General features: G+C 45.0%; 1 protein-coding gene across 1 annotated transcript in view; it reads left to right on the top strand.

Annotated features, from left to right (window-relative positions):
• The window catches only part of LOC126281516 (nose resistant to fluoxetine protein 6-like), a 281,119-nt gene that overhangs the window by 180,529 nt on the left and 80,275 nt on the right, over positions 1-20,315 (top strand). Inside the window, exon 8 of the mRNA XM_049980555.1 lies at positions 16,753-16,921. Coding sequence (XP_049836512.1) covers positions 16,753-16,921 — 169 coding nt within the window. The remainder of the gene's footprint in view (positions 1-16,752; positions 16,922-20,315) is intronic.

Below are 20,315 nucleotides of genomic sequence, written 5' to 3'. Positions count from 1 at the left end.
TATAACGGTTGGCTGATTTATTCCATCTCTGGCGTTGAACGTTTTTAAAGACTCTCTGGGAGTTAGACACTTTTACTAGCTCTGAAAAAGGAATTGAAGATATAAGGATCGATCAAAAAGCGTCCGTTTGGGAGCCCCGCTGCAGCGCATATGCAACCCTGGCGCTATTCCACGCTGTTGTATATACAACCATAAGGCAAAACGCCCGGGAAAAATGCGACCCAGAACTCAACTCAGCTGCTAACCCGTGAGCACCAGTTCCGCCACGCTGAGTGGCCGCGCGGTTTGAGGCGCCATGTCACGGACTGCGCGGCCCCTCCCGCCGGAGGTTCGAAGTGACCTAAGCAGTTTGGTTCCTTAGGAATTCACATACATTTGAACATTTTTTTGAGCACCAGGCTCATGGGATTGTGGCTTCTAGGTGCTGTTGAATGGTGCTTCGTCTATTACAGGCTGCGGCACGAATTGATAGTTTGCCCTTTTGCTTTTATTGTCATCACCATGGTACTGGAAACACAGTGTGTAGTTAACTAGTTCTAAATACCTTAACACTTAACTGGTGACCCACTTCACAGCTTCGCTTCAGCTAGTATCCTCCTCGCAGATTCAAACCTTCTGGTCTCCAGTATAATTTGATCTAGTAACACTCCTGGATGTTGTGAAGGCAGCTCTTGAGTCGTGTCTGTATAGGCCAGTCACTAACCATATTGCCTGCGAAAGCAAAAAGTTCAGGGTTCAAGACCCAGTTCGCCACTCCATTTTCATCTACCAGGAAGTTTGTTTAGTTACGCGTTCTTGTGTCAGTTCACATGCATGAAGCTCTTCGTGTCTTGCTGGCAGGGAGTACAACTTTCCTTAAATCTGTGTTTGGGTGAGATGTTAAGCTAAAAGGGAAAGTCAAATAAAAACGAGACAGAAGGAAAAAAGTAAGTAAACTGTGTTTTATTTCGAAAGTAATTTCCATAACTTTCAATATATTTATCCCACTTGAGGCAAGACAATTAATGCCTTCATGGAAAAATGTTTGCGATTTGCTGTGGAACGATGATTGTGTCCAGACCTGTGTAAGAAGCAAATCGACGACTACGAATGTTCAAATGGTTCAAATGGCTCTGAGCACTATGGGACTTAACATCTATGGTCATCAGTCCCCTAGAACTTAGAACTACTTAAACCTAACTAACCTAAGGACATCACACAACACCCAGCCATCACTAGGCAGAGAAAAACCCTTGACCCCGCCGGGAATCGAACCCGGGAACCCGGGCGTGGGAAGCTAGAACGCTACCGCGCGACCACGAGTTGCAGGCACTACGAATGTCTCTTCAGGGCTCCAAAGACATGAAATTCGAATGGAGAGAAATCGAGACTGTGTGGCGGCTTCTGCTGCGTAGTCGAGCAGCACGTTTCGAAATAGCTTCACTTAGTAAGTTCGAAACAGTCAGAGAAATTATCAGGCAAATCCAGTGGCAGACTCTACAACGGAGGCGTTCTGCATCGCGGTATGGTCTAACCTACTGCCAAAAATTTCGAGAGCGTACTTTCCTGGAAGAAACAACCATCATATTGCTTCCTCCTAGGTTATCTTGCGAAAAGACTCCGAAGTCTCTCAAACCATATGCGGCTGGACCAGGAAAAGTGGAAAGTGACAAAGTACCCTCCGCCACACACCATAAAATGGCTTGCGGAATATATAGATGTAAAAGTAGACATAATAGACAATTTACTTGTTTATCAATTCCATTCTTTTTTATTTGACTGCCCCATATATAAAATAAGAATATTACATGTGTGACATAGTACGCCGTAAACAGACAGAGGTAGGCCCACTGATTAGCGTGACACAAGTACGTAGGACATGGAAGCCATGCAATGAGACGTTGTCACATCACATTTTCATCGAGGAGTAGTGAACTGAGTGGATCATGTCTTTTTTTCGTATGAAGTCTGTCAGCTGTGTCTCTTGCGGTTCTGCTTCTTCTATGTTCGGTTGATGTATAGCTAGACATCTTTATCTATTCGCTTGAAAGTGTTTTCGGAATGTAAGGTCGTTTTACCTATTCCAGTGTTGTGATTATTTAAGATAGTTAAATGTTCCTCATTCAGTTAAAAGTCAGCATGAATAACATTCATTCAGTTAGTGCGATCAAGGTACTTTAAAACTAGCTTTTGCTTCGGGTAAGGTTGTGCCTACATCCTTTGTTGTTGTTGTTGTTCTTGTTGTTGTGGTCTTCAGTCCTGAGACTGGTTTGATGCAGCTCTCCAAGCTACTCTATCCTGTGCAAGCTTCTTCATCTCCCAGTACCTACTGCAGCCTACATCCTTCTGAATCTGCTTAGCGTATTCATCTCCTGGTCTCCCTCTACGATTTTTACTCTCCACGCTGCCCTTCAATACTAAATTGGTGATCCCTTGATGCCTCAGAATATGTCCTACCAACCGATCCCTTCTTCTTGTCAAGTTGTGCCACAAACTCCTCTTCTCCCCAATTCTATTCAATACCTCCTCATTAGTTATATGATCTACCCATCTAATCTTCAGCATTCATATGGAGCACCACATTTCGAAAGCTTCTATTCCCTTTTTGTCTAAACTATTTATCGCCCATGTTTCACTTCCATGCATGGCCACGCACCATACAAATATTTTGAGACACGACTTCCTGACACTTAAATCTATACTCGATGTTAACAAAAATCTCTTCCTCAGCAACGCTTTCCTTGCCATTGCCAGTCTACATTTTATATCCTCTCTGCTTCGACCATAATCATTTATTTTGCTCCCCAAACAGCAAAACTCCTTTGTCTCATTTCCTAATCTAATTCCCTCAGCATCATCCGACTTACTTCGACTTATTCCATTATCCTCGTTTTGCTTTTGTTGATGTTCATCTTATACCCTCCTTCATCTTATACCCTACATCCCTAACCTGTCATATATCGTGCCGTTCGTTATTTTGTCGTTTGACTGCGCGACCGTTCTTTAATAAGGCCGTATAAGGTGTCACTCTTAACTTGTCGATGGATGTCTACGTTTCTTGATAACCAGGCTGTGTTGACAATCCATCTTTTGTTTTGGACGACGTGTGTCTTCCGCAGCTCGTATTCGCTGGCGAGGCCACAAAATGAGATACGACAGAGAGTTACTGTTAGGACTTTGGCCTTGTACAGTCGAATTTCGTATTCGTTCTGACTTCATGAGTTAGGCATAAGGGCAATAAGATCTCCGCCGTGCACGCGTTCCGTCATTTTTTGTCCTGGACATGGTCGCTAAAGATAAACCTTGTGTCGTACGTCCCTCCCAAATATTTCACTGGTTTTGATCATATGACAAGCGTTCGTGCGTCTCTTTGAGCTAAAATAAACAGCAGTGCACTCCAGGAGCTTTAGCTGCACTTCGTTCTTCCTGAACGTTATTCGCGATGTGGGTGCTAGCCGAGCAGTCTAAGGCGCTGCAGTCATGGACTGTGCGGCTGGTCCTGGCGTAGGTTCGAGTTCTCCCTCGGGCACAGGTGTGTGTGTTTGTCCTTAGCATAATTTAGGTTAAGTAGTTCAAAGATGGTGCAAATGGCTCTGAGCACTATGGGACTCAACTGCTGTGGTCATTAGTCCCCTTGAACTTAGAACTACTTAAACCTAACTAACCTAAGGACATCACACACATCCATGCCCGAGGCAGGATTCGAACCTGCGACCGTAGCAGTCGCACGGTTCCGGACTGTGCGCCTAGAAGCGTAGGTTAAGTAGTGTGTAAGCTTAGGGACTGATGACCTTAGCAGTCAAGTCCCATAAGATTTCACACACATTTGAACTTTTTTTGATGTAGGTGCAACCACTGGTGAGAAAGGCTGTATCAGATCGTCCAGGGTCGGAATGTCATTGGGCGGCTGGTGTGCCCGAGCGGTTCTAGGCGCTTCAGTCTGGCACCCCGTGACTGCTACGGTCGCAGTTTCGAATCCTGCCTCGGGCATGGATGTGTGATGTCCTTAGGTCAGTTACGTTTAAGTAGTTCTAGGTTCTAAGTCCCATAGTGCTCAGAGCCATTTGAACCATATTGTTTGCAATGTCATTCACAAAAATAGCTGTAAGCACTATGGTACACATCCATGCCCGAGGCAGGATTCGAACATGCGACCATAGCAGCAGCGCGTTTCCGGGCTGAAGCGCCTAGAACCGCTAGGCCACATGTCATCGATAAAAAAAGTGGAGTAACCAGAAGAACTTATTGGATGCCAATGTAACTTCGTACATGTACTCCGCGTCAGCGGGTTTGTAAATGATTATAGTGTCAGTTCTTTGTGAGAGCTGAAACGGCCATCAGACTGCATTAGTGTTGTTCGTGTTTAGTGCTATTCCAGGGTGACAGTTATTGAAATATATACAATAAAATCGTTGTAACTTCTGGGCTGTTTGTTTTAGGACGTTCAAACTGCACAGTTGACCGCGGGCCATGAAGGTAATTAGTATGGTTTGGTTTAGCGACGAAGCCCACTATAATTTTGATGAGTTGGTGAGTAAGCAAAATTGGCGCATTTGGGGGACTGAGAATCGACATTTCGGGATCAAGAAGTCTCTTCACCCCCAACGGGTGACTGTGTTGTATGCAATATTCACTCAGGGAATAATCGATGCGATATTCCTTGATGGCACGGTGGCTACCGAACGGTACGTGAAGGTTTTGGGAGATGACTTCATCACCATTATCCAAAGTGACCCTGATTTCGACGAGATGTGGTTCATGCAAGACGGAGCTCGACCCCATCGAAGCAGGAGCGTGTTTGATGTCCTGGAGAAGCACTTTGGGGACCGCATTCTGGCTCTGGGGTACCCACAGGCCACTGGCATGGGCCTCGATTGGCCGCCATATTTTCCAGGTCTGGACATATGCGACTCCTTTTTGTCTGGCTATATTAAATACAATGTGTATAGTAATAACCTCAAACCCATTGTTGAGCTGAAAACAGCCATTCAGGAGGTCATCGACAGCGTTGATGTTCCGACATTTCAGCGGGTCATACAGAATTTCGCTATTCGTCTGCATCACATCGACGCCAATGCATATCAAACATGTCATAACCTAAATCCGAATATCTATAATGACATTTATACGTTGAGTAAAGTGTGTGCCCGCGACAACTAATTTTCGTTTTCTTTTTCATATAGTTCAATAACTGTCACAATGTATCAGGCCTGATAAGGTATGTAAGTGGTATGATTAGTGTCAGATCACTGTGGAGGACAGTGAGTTGCCGTGTGTGTAAAAGTCATCAGTACCTGACAGTGTTTGGAAAGAGCCTCCTTGTAGATCTACATTTGGCCAGCTGATGTAATCGTGCATTATCTGGATCTGTGGGGCATTCGGATGTGACAGTGCCCCGATGTTGCACTGCATGGGAACATGGTCGTAGTCATACTCGTCGTCAAGCTTCAGGTCTGATACATTTGACTGGCACAAGAGGGGACAGCCGTACACTGCACGAACCAGACAGTAACAGCTTCACAACTGAACCTGCAATCCAAGAGCAAATAATGGACTCCCTGCAACACTTCGAGTTGTCCCGCAACAAAGATCAGAGGCTAACAGTAGCTGGGACAGGGAATTACCGTCCCATGCACAGGTTGCCGTCAGAACCACATTTGGTTGAGTTGGGAGTGGTGCTGTGACTGGTAAGCAAGAATACTGACGACTGAAGTAACAAGTGTTCAGTTATGGTTTCTGCTCTATCCCGGACGACCATCGTCAGCGAGTATAGCGGCGACATGCGGAGAGAGCCCGTTCTTCCAACGTTTTGAAAGGGCATTACGGTGTTACTCATGGCGTCATGGTATGGCGAGCCACAGGGTATGGCTTTAAGTCAGGTTTAGTAGTAACTGAGGCAACTCTGACGGGAGAGCTGTACGCCACTGACGTCCTGCGTCCTTATGTGTTGGCTCCCACTGACAGTACCGTGGTGCCATTTTTCAAATCGACAATGTTCGTCGACACATGGCATGTGTCTCCATGAAGTGTCTGTGTCATGTTGTGGTACTAATGTGGTCATGGAAGTAGAGAGCAGTGGGAGAAAACAGTGCGATACCGTATGGGGGACATCGTTTGGTTCACCGACGGGTCGAAAACAGATCAAGGCGTTGGGGCAGGGTTGTATGGTGTTCAGCCAAGACTGGAGAGCAGCTTCTCTCTAGGGAAACTGGCCTCTGTATTCCAAGCCGAAATTACTGCAATCAAGGCATGTGTGGAGGAGAATATGAGTAGGTGCTACAATGGCCGTAGCATCTACATCTATTCAGACAGCCAGGTAGCCCTGAAACCATTGGCAGCTCCTGCAACAAGATCTAAGATTGTTGCAGATAGCCACAGGGCTCTGGTGGAGCTAGGGGGAAGCAATAGTGTGAACTTAGTATGGGACCCTGGCCACTCAGGGATCTGTGGCAATGAACAAGCCGATAGATTGGCTAGGATGGGGGCAACAACTCCATTTATTGGAGCGGAAACTGTCTTGACAATCACCAAGGGTATGATCAAATTAGAACTACGGAACTGGCTTAGGAAACAGCACGTAGGATATTGGACCAAGGTCCATAAACAAAAACGTGGTAAGGTAATGATGCCCAAGCCATGTTTTAAAAGAAGCTCTGTAATCCTGAGATTGAAGAGGAAAGAGATCAAACTCATGACTGGATCGATGACCGGCCATGGGACTTCAAAAAAATACATGACCGGCCATGGGACTTCAAAAAAATACCTACACACAATGGGTGTAATGGAAGAGGACCCTAAATGTGGGATCTGTGATGAGGGTGAAGAAACTGCATCAGACCTAATCTCTGATTGCATGGCACTGGAGAGTAAAAGATACAGAATCTTCAGGACAACTAGACCTGAAGAAATTGTGTCTAGCAAAAAACCGGAGGAGGGACTCCTTTCACTATTTAAGGGCACAGGTTGGCTTTACTAGATATACAGGGATCGATACCGCACAATAAACCTATTTTCGGTACGGGCAGTGGCGGGTCAGACCTAAGCTGTTTTATCTCTCCTGTTAAAATCAATCAATCAATCAATGTGGCCAGTACGATCTCCAGACCTATCCCTGATAGAACATGTGTGAGATCAGCTTGGGTGTCCACTCTGTCATAGCACCAGTTCCCAGGAGATCAAGGACCAGTTACAAAAATTGTGGGTCAGCTCGTCTCAGGAGGGGATGTAACAGGTTTATGACATTCTTCCCAAAGGAATCAGTGCATGCATCCAGGTCAGAAATGGTGCACCGTCATTCTGATAGGTGTGCTGCCAAGTTTTTTGTACGTTTGACTCAATTTTGTAATCACTGAAGTAACATATACACCCTTTCAGCTCATGAGGTTTTATTTCACTACATTCTTCCCTTCTAGGTGCTTCACTTTCTTTTGTCAGACAGAGTAGATGTTCTAGACTACAGAGGATGAGGCTGATGCCTAGGGTATGCCTGCAGGTGTCATCCTCAGTGCAGACCTCTGTCCCTCTATTTTCACCAGAACTTTATGTTGTTAAAGGAACGTCGCAGTTAGTTTTACGTAACAATCTGGGCTTGTAGTCTGATGTACAAGTTTGACGATAGAACCATGACAACCTTCGTAACAACTGAGATAGAAATGTCTGACAAGGAAACCCGTGAGTGCAAGGTCTCAAAAGAGCAATGATGTTTATTGCATTCAACGTCCTACATATTGTCTACCATCCAACCACAATATTGACTGCTATTTGTAGACTTACAGAAAACTTTATACAGTGTTGACTGGAATATTCTCTTTCAAATTCTAAATGTGGCAGAGGTAAAATACAGGGAGCGAAAGGCTATTTACAATTTATACAGAAACCAGATAGCATTTATAAGAGTCGAGGCACATGAAAGAAAAGGAGTGGTTGGGAAGGGAGTGAGACAGGGTTGTAGCCTGTCCCCGATGTTATTCAATCTGTATATTGAGCAACCAGTAAAGGAAACAAAAGAAAAATTCGGAGTAGGTATTAAAATCCACGAAGAAGAAATAAAAACTTTGAGGATCGCCGATGGCACTGTAATTCTGTCAGAGACAGCAAAGGACTTGGAACAGCAGTTGAACGGAATGGACAGTGTCTTGAAAGGAGGATATAAGATGAACATCAACAAAAGCAAAACGAGGTTAATGGAATGTAGTAGAATTAAATCAGGTGACACTGAGGGAATTAGACTAGTAAATGAGACACTTAAAGCAGTTGACGAGTTTTGCTATTTGGGCAGGAAAGTAACTCATCACGATCGAAGAAGAGAGGACATAAAATGTAGACTGGCAACGGCAAGGAAAGCGTTTCTGAAGAAGAAACATTTGTTAACATCGAGTATAGATTTAAATGTCAGGAAGTCGTTTCTGAAAGTATTTGTATGGAGTGTAGCCATGTATGGAAGTGAAACATGGACAGTAAATAGTTTGGACAAGAAGAGAATAGAAGCTTTCGAAATGTGGTGCTTCAGAAGAATGCTGAAGATTAGATTGGTAGATCACATAAGTAATGAGGAGGTATTGAATAGAATTGGGGAGAAGAGGAGTTTCTGTCACAACATGACAAGAAGAAGGGACCGGTTGGTAGGACATGTTCTGAGGCATCAGGGGATCACAAATTTAGCATTGGAGGGCAGCGTGGAGGGTAAAAATCGTCGAGGGAGACCAAGAGATGAATACATTAAGGAGCGTCGGAAGGATGTAGGTTCCAGTAAGTACTGGGAGATGAAGAAGCTTGCACAGGACAGAGTAGCATGGAGAGCTGCATCAAACCAGTCTCAGGACTGAAGACCACAACAACAACAACAACAATGGAAACAGGGTGCGCGACTGGGGGCAGCTTAGTTGAACTGTTTACTAGACGAGGAACTCGCAACAGTGGTACAGCGTTAGTGGTGTTGATACAAAGCAGAGCAATGGCAACGATAAACAATGCAAACACTGCATTATACTTGCAGCAACAGTTGCCGAAGTTGATACGAGGTGCATTCAAGTTCTAAGGCCTCCGATTTCTTTTTCTAATTAACTACTCACCCGAAATCGATGAAACTGGCGTTACTTCTCGACGTAATCGCCCTGCAGACGTACACATTTTTCACAACGCTGACGCCATGATTCCATGGCAGCGGCGGAGGCTTCTTTAGGAGTCTGTTTTGACCATTGGAAAATCGCTGAGGCAATAGCATCACGGCTGGTGACTATGCGGCCACGGAGAGTGTCTTTCATTGTTGGAAAAAGCCAAAAGTCACTAGGAACCAGGTCAGGTGAGTAGGGAGCATGAGGAATCACTTCAAAGTTGTTATCACAAAGAAACTGTTGCGTAACGTTAGTTCGATGTGCGGATACGTTGTCTTGGTGAAAAAGCACACGCGTAGCCCTTCCCAGACGTTTTTGTTGCAGTGCAGGAAGGAATTTGTTCTTCAAAACATTTTCGTAGGATGCACCTGTTACCGTAGTGCCCTTTGGAACGCAATGGGTAAGGATTACGCCCTCGCTGTCCGAGACACCATCATTTTTTCAGCACTGGCTGTTACCCGAAATTTTTTTGGTGGCGGTGAATCTGTGTGCTTCCATTGAACTGACTGGCGCTTTGTTTCTGGATTGATAAATGGCACCCACATGTCATCCATTGTCGCATCCGACGAAAAGAAAGTCCCATTCATGCTGTCGTTGCGCGTCAACATTGCTTGGCAACATGCCACACGGACAGCCATGTGGTCGTCCGTCAGCTTTCGTGGCACCCACCTGGATGACACTTTTCACATTTTCAGGTCGTCATGCAGGATTGTGTGCACAGAACCCACAGAAATGCCAACTCTGGAGGCGATCTGTTCAACAGTCATTCGGCGATCCCCCAAAACAATTCTCTCCACTTTCTCGATCATGTCGTCAGACCGGCTTGTGTGAGCCCGAGGTTGTTTCGGTTTGTTGTCACACGAAGTTTTGCCTTTATTAAACTGTCGCATCCACGAACGCACTTTCGACACATCTATAACTCCATCACCACATGTCTCCTTCAACTGTCGATGAATTTCAATTGGTTTCACACCACGCAAATTCAGAAAACGCATGATTGCACGCTGTTCAAGTAAGGAAAACGTCGCCATTTTAAGTATTTAAAACAGTTCTCATTCTCGCCGCTGGCGGCAAAATTTCATCTGCCGTACGGTGCTGCCATCTCTGGGACGTATTGACAATGACCGCGGCCTCATTTTAAAACAATGCGCAAGTTTCAATCTCTTTCCAGTCCAGAGAAAAAAAATCGGAGGCCTTAGAACTTCAAAGCACCTCGTATTTCGTCAGGAAGCAACCCAAGGAATTTCGCACAGTGAGAAAGAAATGACAGATGAAATATTAACGTTTCTGCAAGATGAGGCAGTAGAGTGCATGGTTTCGTATACGCTGGACTGTGCGGTCAATTTACGTGAGGAAAATAATGATGACGATACGTGCTTAACAAGTGAAAATTATACTGAAACAGGTGTCAGGCCATGTAGTTCTTCATCCGTGTCAGACAGGCACCACAATTCCCGTCTCCAGGAAAACGTCGTAAAGGACAGTCGTTGTCCAAGGGGCGGATAATAAACGTAATTACGTACATGGAAGATCGTCTGCAGCGTATTAACAAAACTACTATGATCTGATTTATAAGAAGTCAGCAGCACTGTGACAATGTAGTGCATACGTAAACCTACGGATATTCAAGGGGCACTTGTTGCAAAAAACTGGTGTTTTCCTGTTCCAAGGATGCTCGATATAATTTACAGGATGTGCATGACAGTGACCTACTACGTTATGCACATCAAATTGCGCGCGACATAGATTACAGTGATTTCAAGGGACGCAGTGGATGGTCGCATAACTTCAAACAGTGTAACAAAATTGGAAGCCCTAAGATACTAAATTTCAAGAAAAGCGTCAATTTGACGATGCGCAGCGTAATCAGCCCGAAAATTTGTAGATGAGATAAACAAACTTATCCCAACGTTCAGTAATGAATTTGTTTTGAGCTCCGACCGATAAGGATTTGAAGAGGAACCCTGGAAATCACAAGTACGAAGACAGACGAATGAAGATCAACTAACATCAAATGCCATAACGCATTCTTGTATAATTATGCCGAGTGTTAATGTAGATGGTGAATTGGCTGGAAAGTTATTTATCGTTGTGCGAGAAGCTGGAGGTTCTCTACCCCCTACGATTCTTTCCCGTGTGCGTGATCCTGCAAGGACAGGAGGGAATCTTTACGCCATGGCAAGCAAGAGTGGGGGAAAAGGCGTAAGAGAACTACAACTATGGTGTAGGCAGTGATTCTGATTAGTTGCTGGTCATAATAACTTGCTTTTTCTTGATTCCTGGTCTGCAAATAGAAATCATACTCCTTTAGAGCAAAATGTCCGTCCTGTAAAGCGTGTGGCATTGCGGTTTATACCACCTGGAACCACTGGACAAATTCATTCTCTAAATGTTTGTTTTTTCCGTGCCTATAAAACATATCGTCGCAGTATCTGCAGCTACGCCTTAAAGGATAGCCACTTTTAAGGTGAGCTCCAGGACGGATTTTTTCGCATTCGATTGCACGCCATCACGTTCCATCAGTTCTCGTCACCCCGTTACAGCCGGCCGCGGTGGTCTCGCGGTTCTAGGCGCGCAGTCCGGAACCGTGCGACTGCTACGGTCGCAGGTTCGAATCCTGCCTCGGGCTTGGATGTATGTGATGTCCTTAGGTTAGTTAGGTTCAAGTAGTTCTAAGTTCTAGGGGACTCATGACCACAGCAGTTGAGTCCCATAGCGCTCAGATCCATTTGAACCAACCCCGTTGCACCAATATGATTCTATATGGATTCTTTAAGATCGGATAGCTAGGTGAACGTTCTGCACGGTTAATAACCCCCAGGCGTTCGCTGCGATCTTGATGGTGTGAACCTTTATGATCGCTGTGGCACGCCATTTTTCATTCCGTGTTTATAGCGCAAGTTTATGGTTTGGTCTGAACATTTCTTGAATGTCCATGATGTTCATTTTCCCCCTCAAGTGTAATACATACATACGAGGGTCACTTCAAAAGGAAAGCACATTATTTTTGTAAAAATATAATTTTCATTCTGCAAGTGTATAAGTTTTACTGTGTGTAGATACATCCTTCCCACTTGTTTTCAAACTTAGTTCAAAAAGTTCCCGTGAGTGGCGACGTCACAGCATGTCTTCAAGATGGCTGCTACACTTGACGTTCGTCACAAGCTACGTGCTGTCTTAGAATTCCTGTGCAGTGAAAACGAGACAGTGGGAAACATCCGCAAGAGGTTGAAAAAGATGTATGGAGGCAGTACAGTTAGTCGATGGGCAAGCAAGTTACATGATGAAAGCGGGCACGGCAATATTGAGGATTTTCCTTGCGGCGGCAGGCCTCGTACTGCACGCACTCCAATGTGCAGAGAGTTAACGAATTGGTGACTGCTGACAGACGCATCACAGTGAACGAATTGTCACGCTACATTGGGATAGGGGAAGGAAGTGTTTGCAGAATACTGGAAGTGTTGGCGTTAAAAAAGGTTTGTGCCAGGTGGGTTCCCAGGATGTTGACGGTGACTCACAAAGAAACAAGAAAAACGGTATGCAGTGAACTTTTGGAACAGTGCGAGAATGGTGGAGATGAATTTCTTGGAATAATTGACAAGTGGAGAAACATGGCTCTATCATTTTTCACCAGAGACAAAGAGGTAATCAATGGAGTGGCATCATGCAAAGTCACCCAAGAAAAAAGAATTCAAAGCCACAACTTCTGCTGGAAAAGTTATGGCTACGGTATTTTTCGATTCCGAAGGACTCTTGCTTGTGGACATCGTGCCAAGTGAAACCACCATAATTGCTGATGCATATGTGACGACACTGAAGAATCTTCAAGCTCGACTGAGTCGTGTTCGACCACATCGGCAAAAACAGGATGTTTTGCTGTTGCACGACAATGCACGGCCACATGTCAGTCAAAAAACCATGCAAGCGATCACAAAACTCGGATGGACAACACTGAAACACGCGCCTTACAGGCCTGACCTGGCTCTATGTGACTATAATCTCTTTGGAAAACTAAAAGACTCTCTTCGTGGAACAAGGTTTGAAGATGATGACTCCCTTGTGCACGCTGCCAAACAATGGCTCCAACAGGTTGGTCCAGAATATTACCGTGCGGGTATAAAGGCGCTGGTTCCAAGATGGCGTAAGGCAGTTGAGAGGAATGGAAATTATGTGGCGAAATGAAAATATTGTTCGTAAAGGATGTCTCTACACACTGTATAAAGCTTTCAAACATGTAGAATAAAAGATAGATTTTAATAAAAAATAGTGCGCATTTCTTTTGGAGTGACCCTCATTCCATAGCAGGTTGAACTCTACACGTCCCGGATACTCATGTTTTGTCACCCTCTGATGCACATGGTGAGTCATTAGCAGGTAACATTTTTCCTGTCATAATTGTTAACACAGCACTTTGAAATGAGCCTTACAAAACACTAAACTTGTGACATGGCACTCAAGGGGCTCCTTGTGGCTCGACAACTACACTACTGGCCATTAAAGTTGCTACACCAAGAAGAAATGCTGATGATAAACGGCTGTTCATTGAACAAATATATTATACTAGAACTGATATGTGATTACATTTTCACGCAATTTGTGTGCATAGATTCTGAGGATCATTACCCAGAACAACCACTTCTGCCCGTAATAACGGCCTTGATACGCCTGGGCATTGACTAAAACAGAGCTTGGAAAGCGTGCACAGGTACAGCTGCCCACGCAGCTTCAACACGATACCACAGTTCATCGAGAGTAGTGACTGGCGTATTGTGACGAGCCAGTTGCTCGGCCACCATTGACCAGACGTTTTCAATTGGTGAGAGATCTGGAGAATCTGCTAGCCAGGGCAGTAGTCGAACATTTTCTGTATCCAGAAAGGCCCGTAATGGTCCTGCAACATGCGGTCGTGCATTATCCTACTGAAATGTAGGGTTTCGCAGGGATCGAATGAAGGGTGAGAGCCACGGGTCTTAACACATCTGAAATGTAAATTCCACTGTTCTTAGTGCCGTCAATACGAACAAGAGGTGACCGAGACGTGTAACCAATGGCACCCATACCATCACGCTGGGTGATACGCCAGTATGGCGATGACGAATACACGCTTCCAATGTTCGTTCACCGCGATGTCGCCAAACACGGATGCGACCATCATGATGCTGTAAACAGAACATGGATTCATCCGAAAAAATGACGTTTTGCCGTTAGTGCACCCAGGTTCTTCGTTGAGCACACCATCGCAGGCGCTCCTGCCTGTGATGCAGCATCAAGGGTAACCGCAGCCATGGTCTCCGAACTGATAGTCCATGCTGCTGCAAACGTCGCCGAACTGTTCGTGCAGATGGTTGTTGTCTTGCAAGCGTCACTATCTGTTGACTCAGGGATCAAGACGTGGCTGCACGATCCGTTACAGCCATGCGGGTAAGATACCTGTCATCTCGACTGTTAGTTTTATGAGGCCGTTGGGATCCAGCACGGCGTTTCGTATTACTCTCCTGAATCCACCGATTCCATATTCTGCTAACAGTCATTGGATCTCGACCAACGCGAGCAGCAATGTCGCGATGCGATAAACCACAGTCGCGATAGGCTACAATCCGACCTTTATCTACATGACTACTCTGCAATTCACATTTAAGTGCTTGGCAGAGGGTTCATCGAACCACAATCATACTATCTCTCTACTATTCCACTCCCGAACAGCGAGCGGGAAAAACGAACACCTAAACCTTTCTGTTCGAGCTCTGATTTCTCTTATTTTATTTTGATGATCATTCCTACCAATGTAGGTTGGACTCAACAAAATATTTTCGCATTCGGAAGAGAAAGTTGGTGACTGAAATTTCGTAAAAAGGTCTCGCCGCGACGAAAAACGTCTATGCTGTAATGACTTCCATCCCAACTCGTGTATCATATCTGCCACACTCTCTCCCCTATAACGTGATAATACAAAACGAGCTGCCCTTTTTTGCACCCTTTCGATGTCCTCCGTCAATTCCACCTGGTAAGGATCCCACACCGCGCAGCAATATTCTAACAGAGGACGAACGAGTGTAGTGTAAGCTGTCTCTTTAGTGGACTTGTTGCATCTTCTAAGTGTCCTGCCAATGAAACGCAACCTTTGGCTCGCCTTCCCGACAATATTATCTATGTGGTCCTTCCAACTGAAGTTGTTCGTAATTTTAACACCCAGATACTTAGTTGAATTGACAGCCTTGAGAATTGTACTATTTATCGAGTAATCGAATTCCAACGGATTTCTTTTGGAACTCATGTGGATCATCTCACTTTTCGTTATTTAGCGTCAACTGCCACCTGACACAGCATACAGCAATCTTTTCTAAATCGCTTTGCAGCTGATACTGGTCTTCGGATGACCTTACTAGACGATAGATTACAGCATCATCTGCGAACAGTCTAAGAGAACTGCTCAGATTGTCACCCAGGTCATTTATATAGATCAGGAACAGTAGAGGTCTCAGGACGCTTCCCTGGGGAACACCTGATATCACTTCAGTTTTACTCGATGATTTGCCGTCTATTACTACGAACTGCGACCTTCCTGACAGGAAATCACGAATCCAGTCGCACAACTAAGACGATACCCCATAGCTCCGCAGCTTGATTAGAAGTCGCTTGTGAGGAACGGTGTCAAAAGCTTTCCGGAAATCTAGAAATACAGAATCAACTTGAGATCCCCTGTCGATAGCGGCCATTACTTCGTGCGAATAAAGAGCTAGTTGCGTTGCACAAGAGCGATGTTTTCTGAAGCCATGCTGATTACGTGTCAATAGGTCGTTCCCTTCGAGGTGATTCATAATGTTTGAATACAGTATATGCTCCAAAACCCTACTGCAAACCGACGTCAATGATATAGGTCTGTAGTTAAATGGATTACTCCTACTACCCTTCTTGAACACTGGTGCGACCTGCGCAATTTTCCAATCTGTAGGTACAGATCTATCGGTGAGCGAGCGGTTGTATATGAGTGCTAAGTAGGGAGCTATAGTATCAGCGTAATCTGAAAGGAACCTAATCGGTATACAATCTGGACCTGAAGACTTGCCCGTATCAAAGTCGGAAACGTGATGGTACGCATTTCTCCTCCTTACACGAGCCACCACGACAACGTTTCACCAGGCAATGCCGGTCAAGTGCTACTTGCGTATGAGAAATCGGTTGGAAACATTCCTCATGCCAGCACGTTGTAGGTGTCGCCACTGGCGCCAACCTTGTCTGAATGCTCTCAAAAGAAAATAATTTGCATATCACAGCATCTTCTTCCTTTCGGTTAAATTTCGCGACTGTAGCACGTCATCTTCGTGGTGTAGCAATTTCACGTCATCTTCGTGGTGTAGCAGTTTCAATGGCCAGTATTGAACACAGCAGGTTGCACTCTGCACGTGCCGGACACTCATTTTCTGTCGCCCTCTGATGCGCATGGTGAGTCATTAGCAGGTAATATTTTTCCTGTCATAACTGTTAACACAACGCTTTGAAAAGAGCCTTACTGAATACTAAACTTGCGGCCTCACACTCAAGGGGTTCCTTGTGAGTCGCACCTAGGTGCCACCCTGAGGACTGTAGTGGGACCGGACGAGACACAGTCCTCAGCAGCGAGGCGCGGTTCTCAGGCGCTCAGTGTTTCGTCTGCCGACAGGCTGACGCCGTCGTACGCGGCGACTGTGGCGGTGGCGTCGACGCTGGCCCCGCACGCGGGCCGCGGCCCGCTGTGGGCGCGGCTGCTGGGCTGGGACAGGCGCTCCTGCCGCAGCCACTGGTGGGCCAACATGCTCTACGTCAACAACTACGTGCACGCCGACGACACGGTGAGTCCTCCAGCAGCACACCTCTTCTCTGCTCTGTCCATCCCTCCGACTTTTCCTCTCATTCGACCTCGTCCCTTACGTGTGTGTCATCTCTGTGGTTTACACTCCACCTGGACTTTCTCTCTTTTCTGACTACTTCAACTCTCCACTAACAATAGAAGTAAACGCCCCACGGTTCACCGGTTTTGGTCATCTTCGCGTTACTGAAGATCAGAAATTGAAAACATTCTAACAAGGGAACCTCCCCATCGCACCCCCCTCAGATTTAGTTATAAGTTGGCACAGTGGACAGGCCTTGAAAAACTGAACACAGATCAGTCGAGAAAACAGGAAGAAGCTGTGTGAGACTATGAAAAAAATAAGCAAAATATACAAACTGAGTAGTCCACGCGCAAGACAGGCAACATCAAGGAGAACGTGAGCTTAGCAGCGCCGTGGTCGCGTGGTTAGCGTGAGCAGCTGCGGAATGAGAGGTCCTTAGCTCAAGTCTTCTCTCGAGTGAAAAAGTTTAATTTTTTATTTTCAGATAATTACTATCCGTCCGTCCGATGCGAGGTAACTGCGCCGTAGTATGGGGACGCTACACCTAAACACTTCTTTGGGAGTGATTATCACATCCACACGAAAACCTAAATCGGGCAAGGTAGAAGATTCTTTTTATCCATTCGCCAAGTGTACAACTTAGGTGGGTCGACAACATATTCCTGTTGTGTGACGCACATGTCGTCACCAGGTCGTACAGAATATATCAGGCGTGTTTTCCTGTGAAGGAATCGGTTGCCCTATGACCTTGCGATCAAATTTTTTCGGTTCCCATTGGAGAGGCACGTCCTTTCGTCTACTAACGGACAGTTTTCCGGTGCGGTCGCAAAACACAGACACTAAACTTACTACAGTGAACACAGACGTCAGTGAACCAACGGACAGATATAAATTTGCGAAAATAAAGAATGTAAACTTTTCACTCGAGGGAAGACTTGAACCAAGGACCTCTCATTCCGCAGTTGCTCACGCTAACCACGGCATCACGGCGCTCCTGAGCTCAGACTTCTCTTGATGTTGCCTATCTTGCGCATGGAGTACTCAGTTTTGTTTTTTTCATAGTTCCACACAACTTCTTCCTGCTTCCTTGATTGATCTGTGTTCAGTTTTTAAAGGCCTATCCACTGTGCCAACTTATAATTAAACCTGAGGGGGCTTGCGATGGGGAGGTTCCCTTGTAAGTGCCAAATCTTACAACACTACATCTACATCCATACTCCGCAAGCCACCTGACAGTGTGTGGCGGAGGGTACCTTGAGTACCTCTATCGGTTCTCCATTCTATTCCAGTCTCGTATAGTTCTCGGAAAGAAGAATTGTCGGTATGTCTCCGTGTGGACTCTAATCTCTCTGATTTTATCCTCATGGTCTCTTCGCGAGATATACTTAGGAGGGAGCAATATACTGCTTGACTCCTCGGTGAAGGTGTGTTCTCGAAACTGCAACAAAAGCCCTTACCGAGCTACTGAGCGTCTCTCCTGCAGAGTCCTCCTTATCATCTCCGTAACGCTATCGCGATTACTAAATGATCCTGTAACGAAGCGCGCTGCTCTCCGTTGGATCTTCTCTATCTCATCTGTCAACCCTATCTGGTACGGATCTCACACTGCTGAGCAGTATTCAAGCAGTGGGCGAACAAGCGTACTGTAATCTACTTCCTTTGTTTTCGGATTACATTTCCTTAGGATTCTTCCAATGAATCTCAGTCTGGCATCTGCTTTACCGACGATCAACTTCATATGAGCATTCATTTTAAATAACTCCTAATGCCTACTCCCAGGTAATTTATGAAATGAACTGCTTAGAGTTGCTGACCTGCTATTTTGTAGCTAAATGATAAGGGATCTTTCTTTCTATGTATTCGCAGCACATTACACTTGTCTACATTGAGATTCAATTGCCATTCCCTCCACCATGCGTCAACTCGCTGCAGATCCTCCTGCATTTCAGTACAATTTTCCATTGTTACAACCTCTCGATATACCACAGCATGATCCGCAAAAAGCCTAAGTGAACTTCGAATGTCATCCACAAGGTCATTTATGTGTAATGTGAATAGCAACGGTCCTCCGACACTCCTCTGCGGCACACATGAAATCACTCTTACTAATGTTGATATTGTTGAGACAGCAACCAGCCACAAATTTAAGTCTCTTTATTCAAAAGGTACCGTTACCGGTTCCGAATCACAACGATTCATCGTCAGATGGCTTTCTTGCTTTCATTACAATATGTGCTGCATGTTTTACTGATTAGTTATCCTAAAATATAAATAATACGTAATTATAAGCACGTCACAAAAATGGTTGAGTGACAGATTTGCATTGGGATGTAACCCACGTGAAATGTCGGTTTGTAGTACTTGTTTTGATATTTTTCGTCCAACAACAACGTTTGTAGTTTTCATCGCATTTACATCATTGCACGCATAAACTTGCATAAGTGAGCGCTTCAGATTTGTCACTAATTGCATTTCCACCATATTTCTATCGTTAAACACGTAAATTTCTATCACTGAGCACTTCACCTTTGTCACAGAACAGACTTCTAATATGCAACGCATGTTTACGTGTTTAACGATAGAATGTTGTTGTTGTGGTCTTCAGCCTGAGACTTGTTTGATGCAGCTCTCCATGCAACTGTATCCTGTGCAAGCTTCTTCATCTCCCAGTACTTACTGTAACCTACATCCTTCTGAATCTGCTTAGTGTATTCATCTCCTGGTCTCCCTCTACGATTTTTGCCCTCCAGTACTAAATTGGTGATCCCTTGATGCCTCAGAACATGTCGTACCAACCGATCCCTTCTTCTAGTCAAGTTGTGCAACAAACGATAGAAATACGGTGGAAATGCAACACGTAAATTTGTATCACTGAGCACTTCAGCTTGGTCACAGAACAGACTTCTAACATGCGCCGCATGTTTGCGTGTTTAACGATAGAAATATGGTGGAAATGCAATCAGTGACAAATCTGAAGCGTTTAGTTATCTAAGTTTATGTGTGCAATGACGTGAATTCGGCGGAAACTATAAACGTTGTCTGCTGGACGAAAACTATGAAAACAAGTACTGCAATCCGACATTTCATGTGGATCACATCCCAATGCAAATGTGTGACTAAACCATCGTGTGACGTGCTTATAATTATGTATTATTTATATTTTAGGATAACTAATCAGTAAAACACGCAGCACATATTGTAATGAAAGCATGAAAGCCATCTGGCATGAAGCGTAATGATTCTAAACCGGTAACGGTACCTTTTGAATAAAGAAACTTAAAATAAATTTGTGGCTGGTTGCTGTATCAACAAGATCAACATTTGTCTTCAAATAACAGCCACGATCTCCAAC

This window comes from Schistocerca gregaria, chromosome 7 (assembly GCF_023897955.1).
Source record: "Schistocerca gregaria isolate iqSchGreg1 chromosome 7, iqSchGreg1.2, whole genome shotgun sequence".
In the NCBI taxonomy this organism is placed as follows: Eukaryota; Metazoa; Arthropoda; class Insecta; order Orthoptera; family Acrididae; genus Schistocerca; species Schistocerca gregaria.
This window is presented reverse-complemented; position numbering and strand designations above follow the sequence as displayed.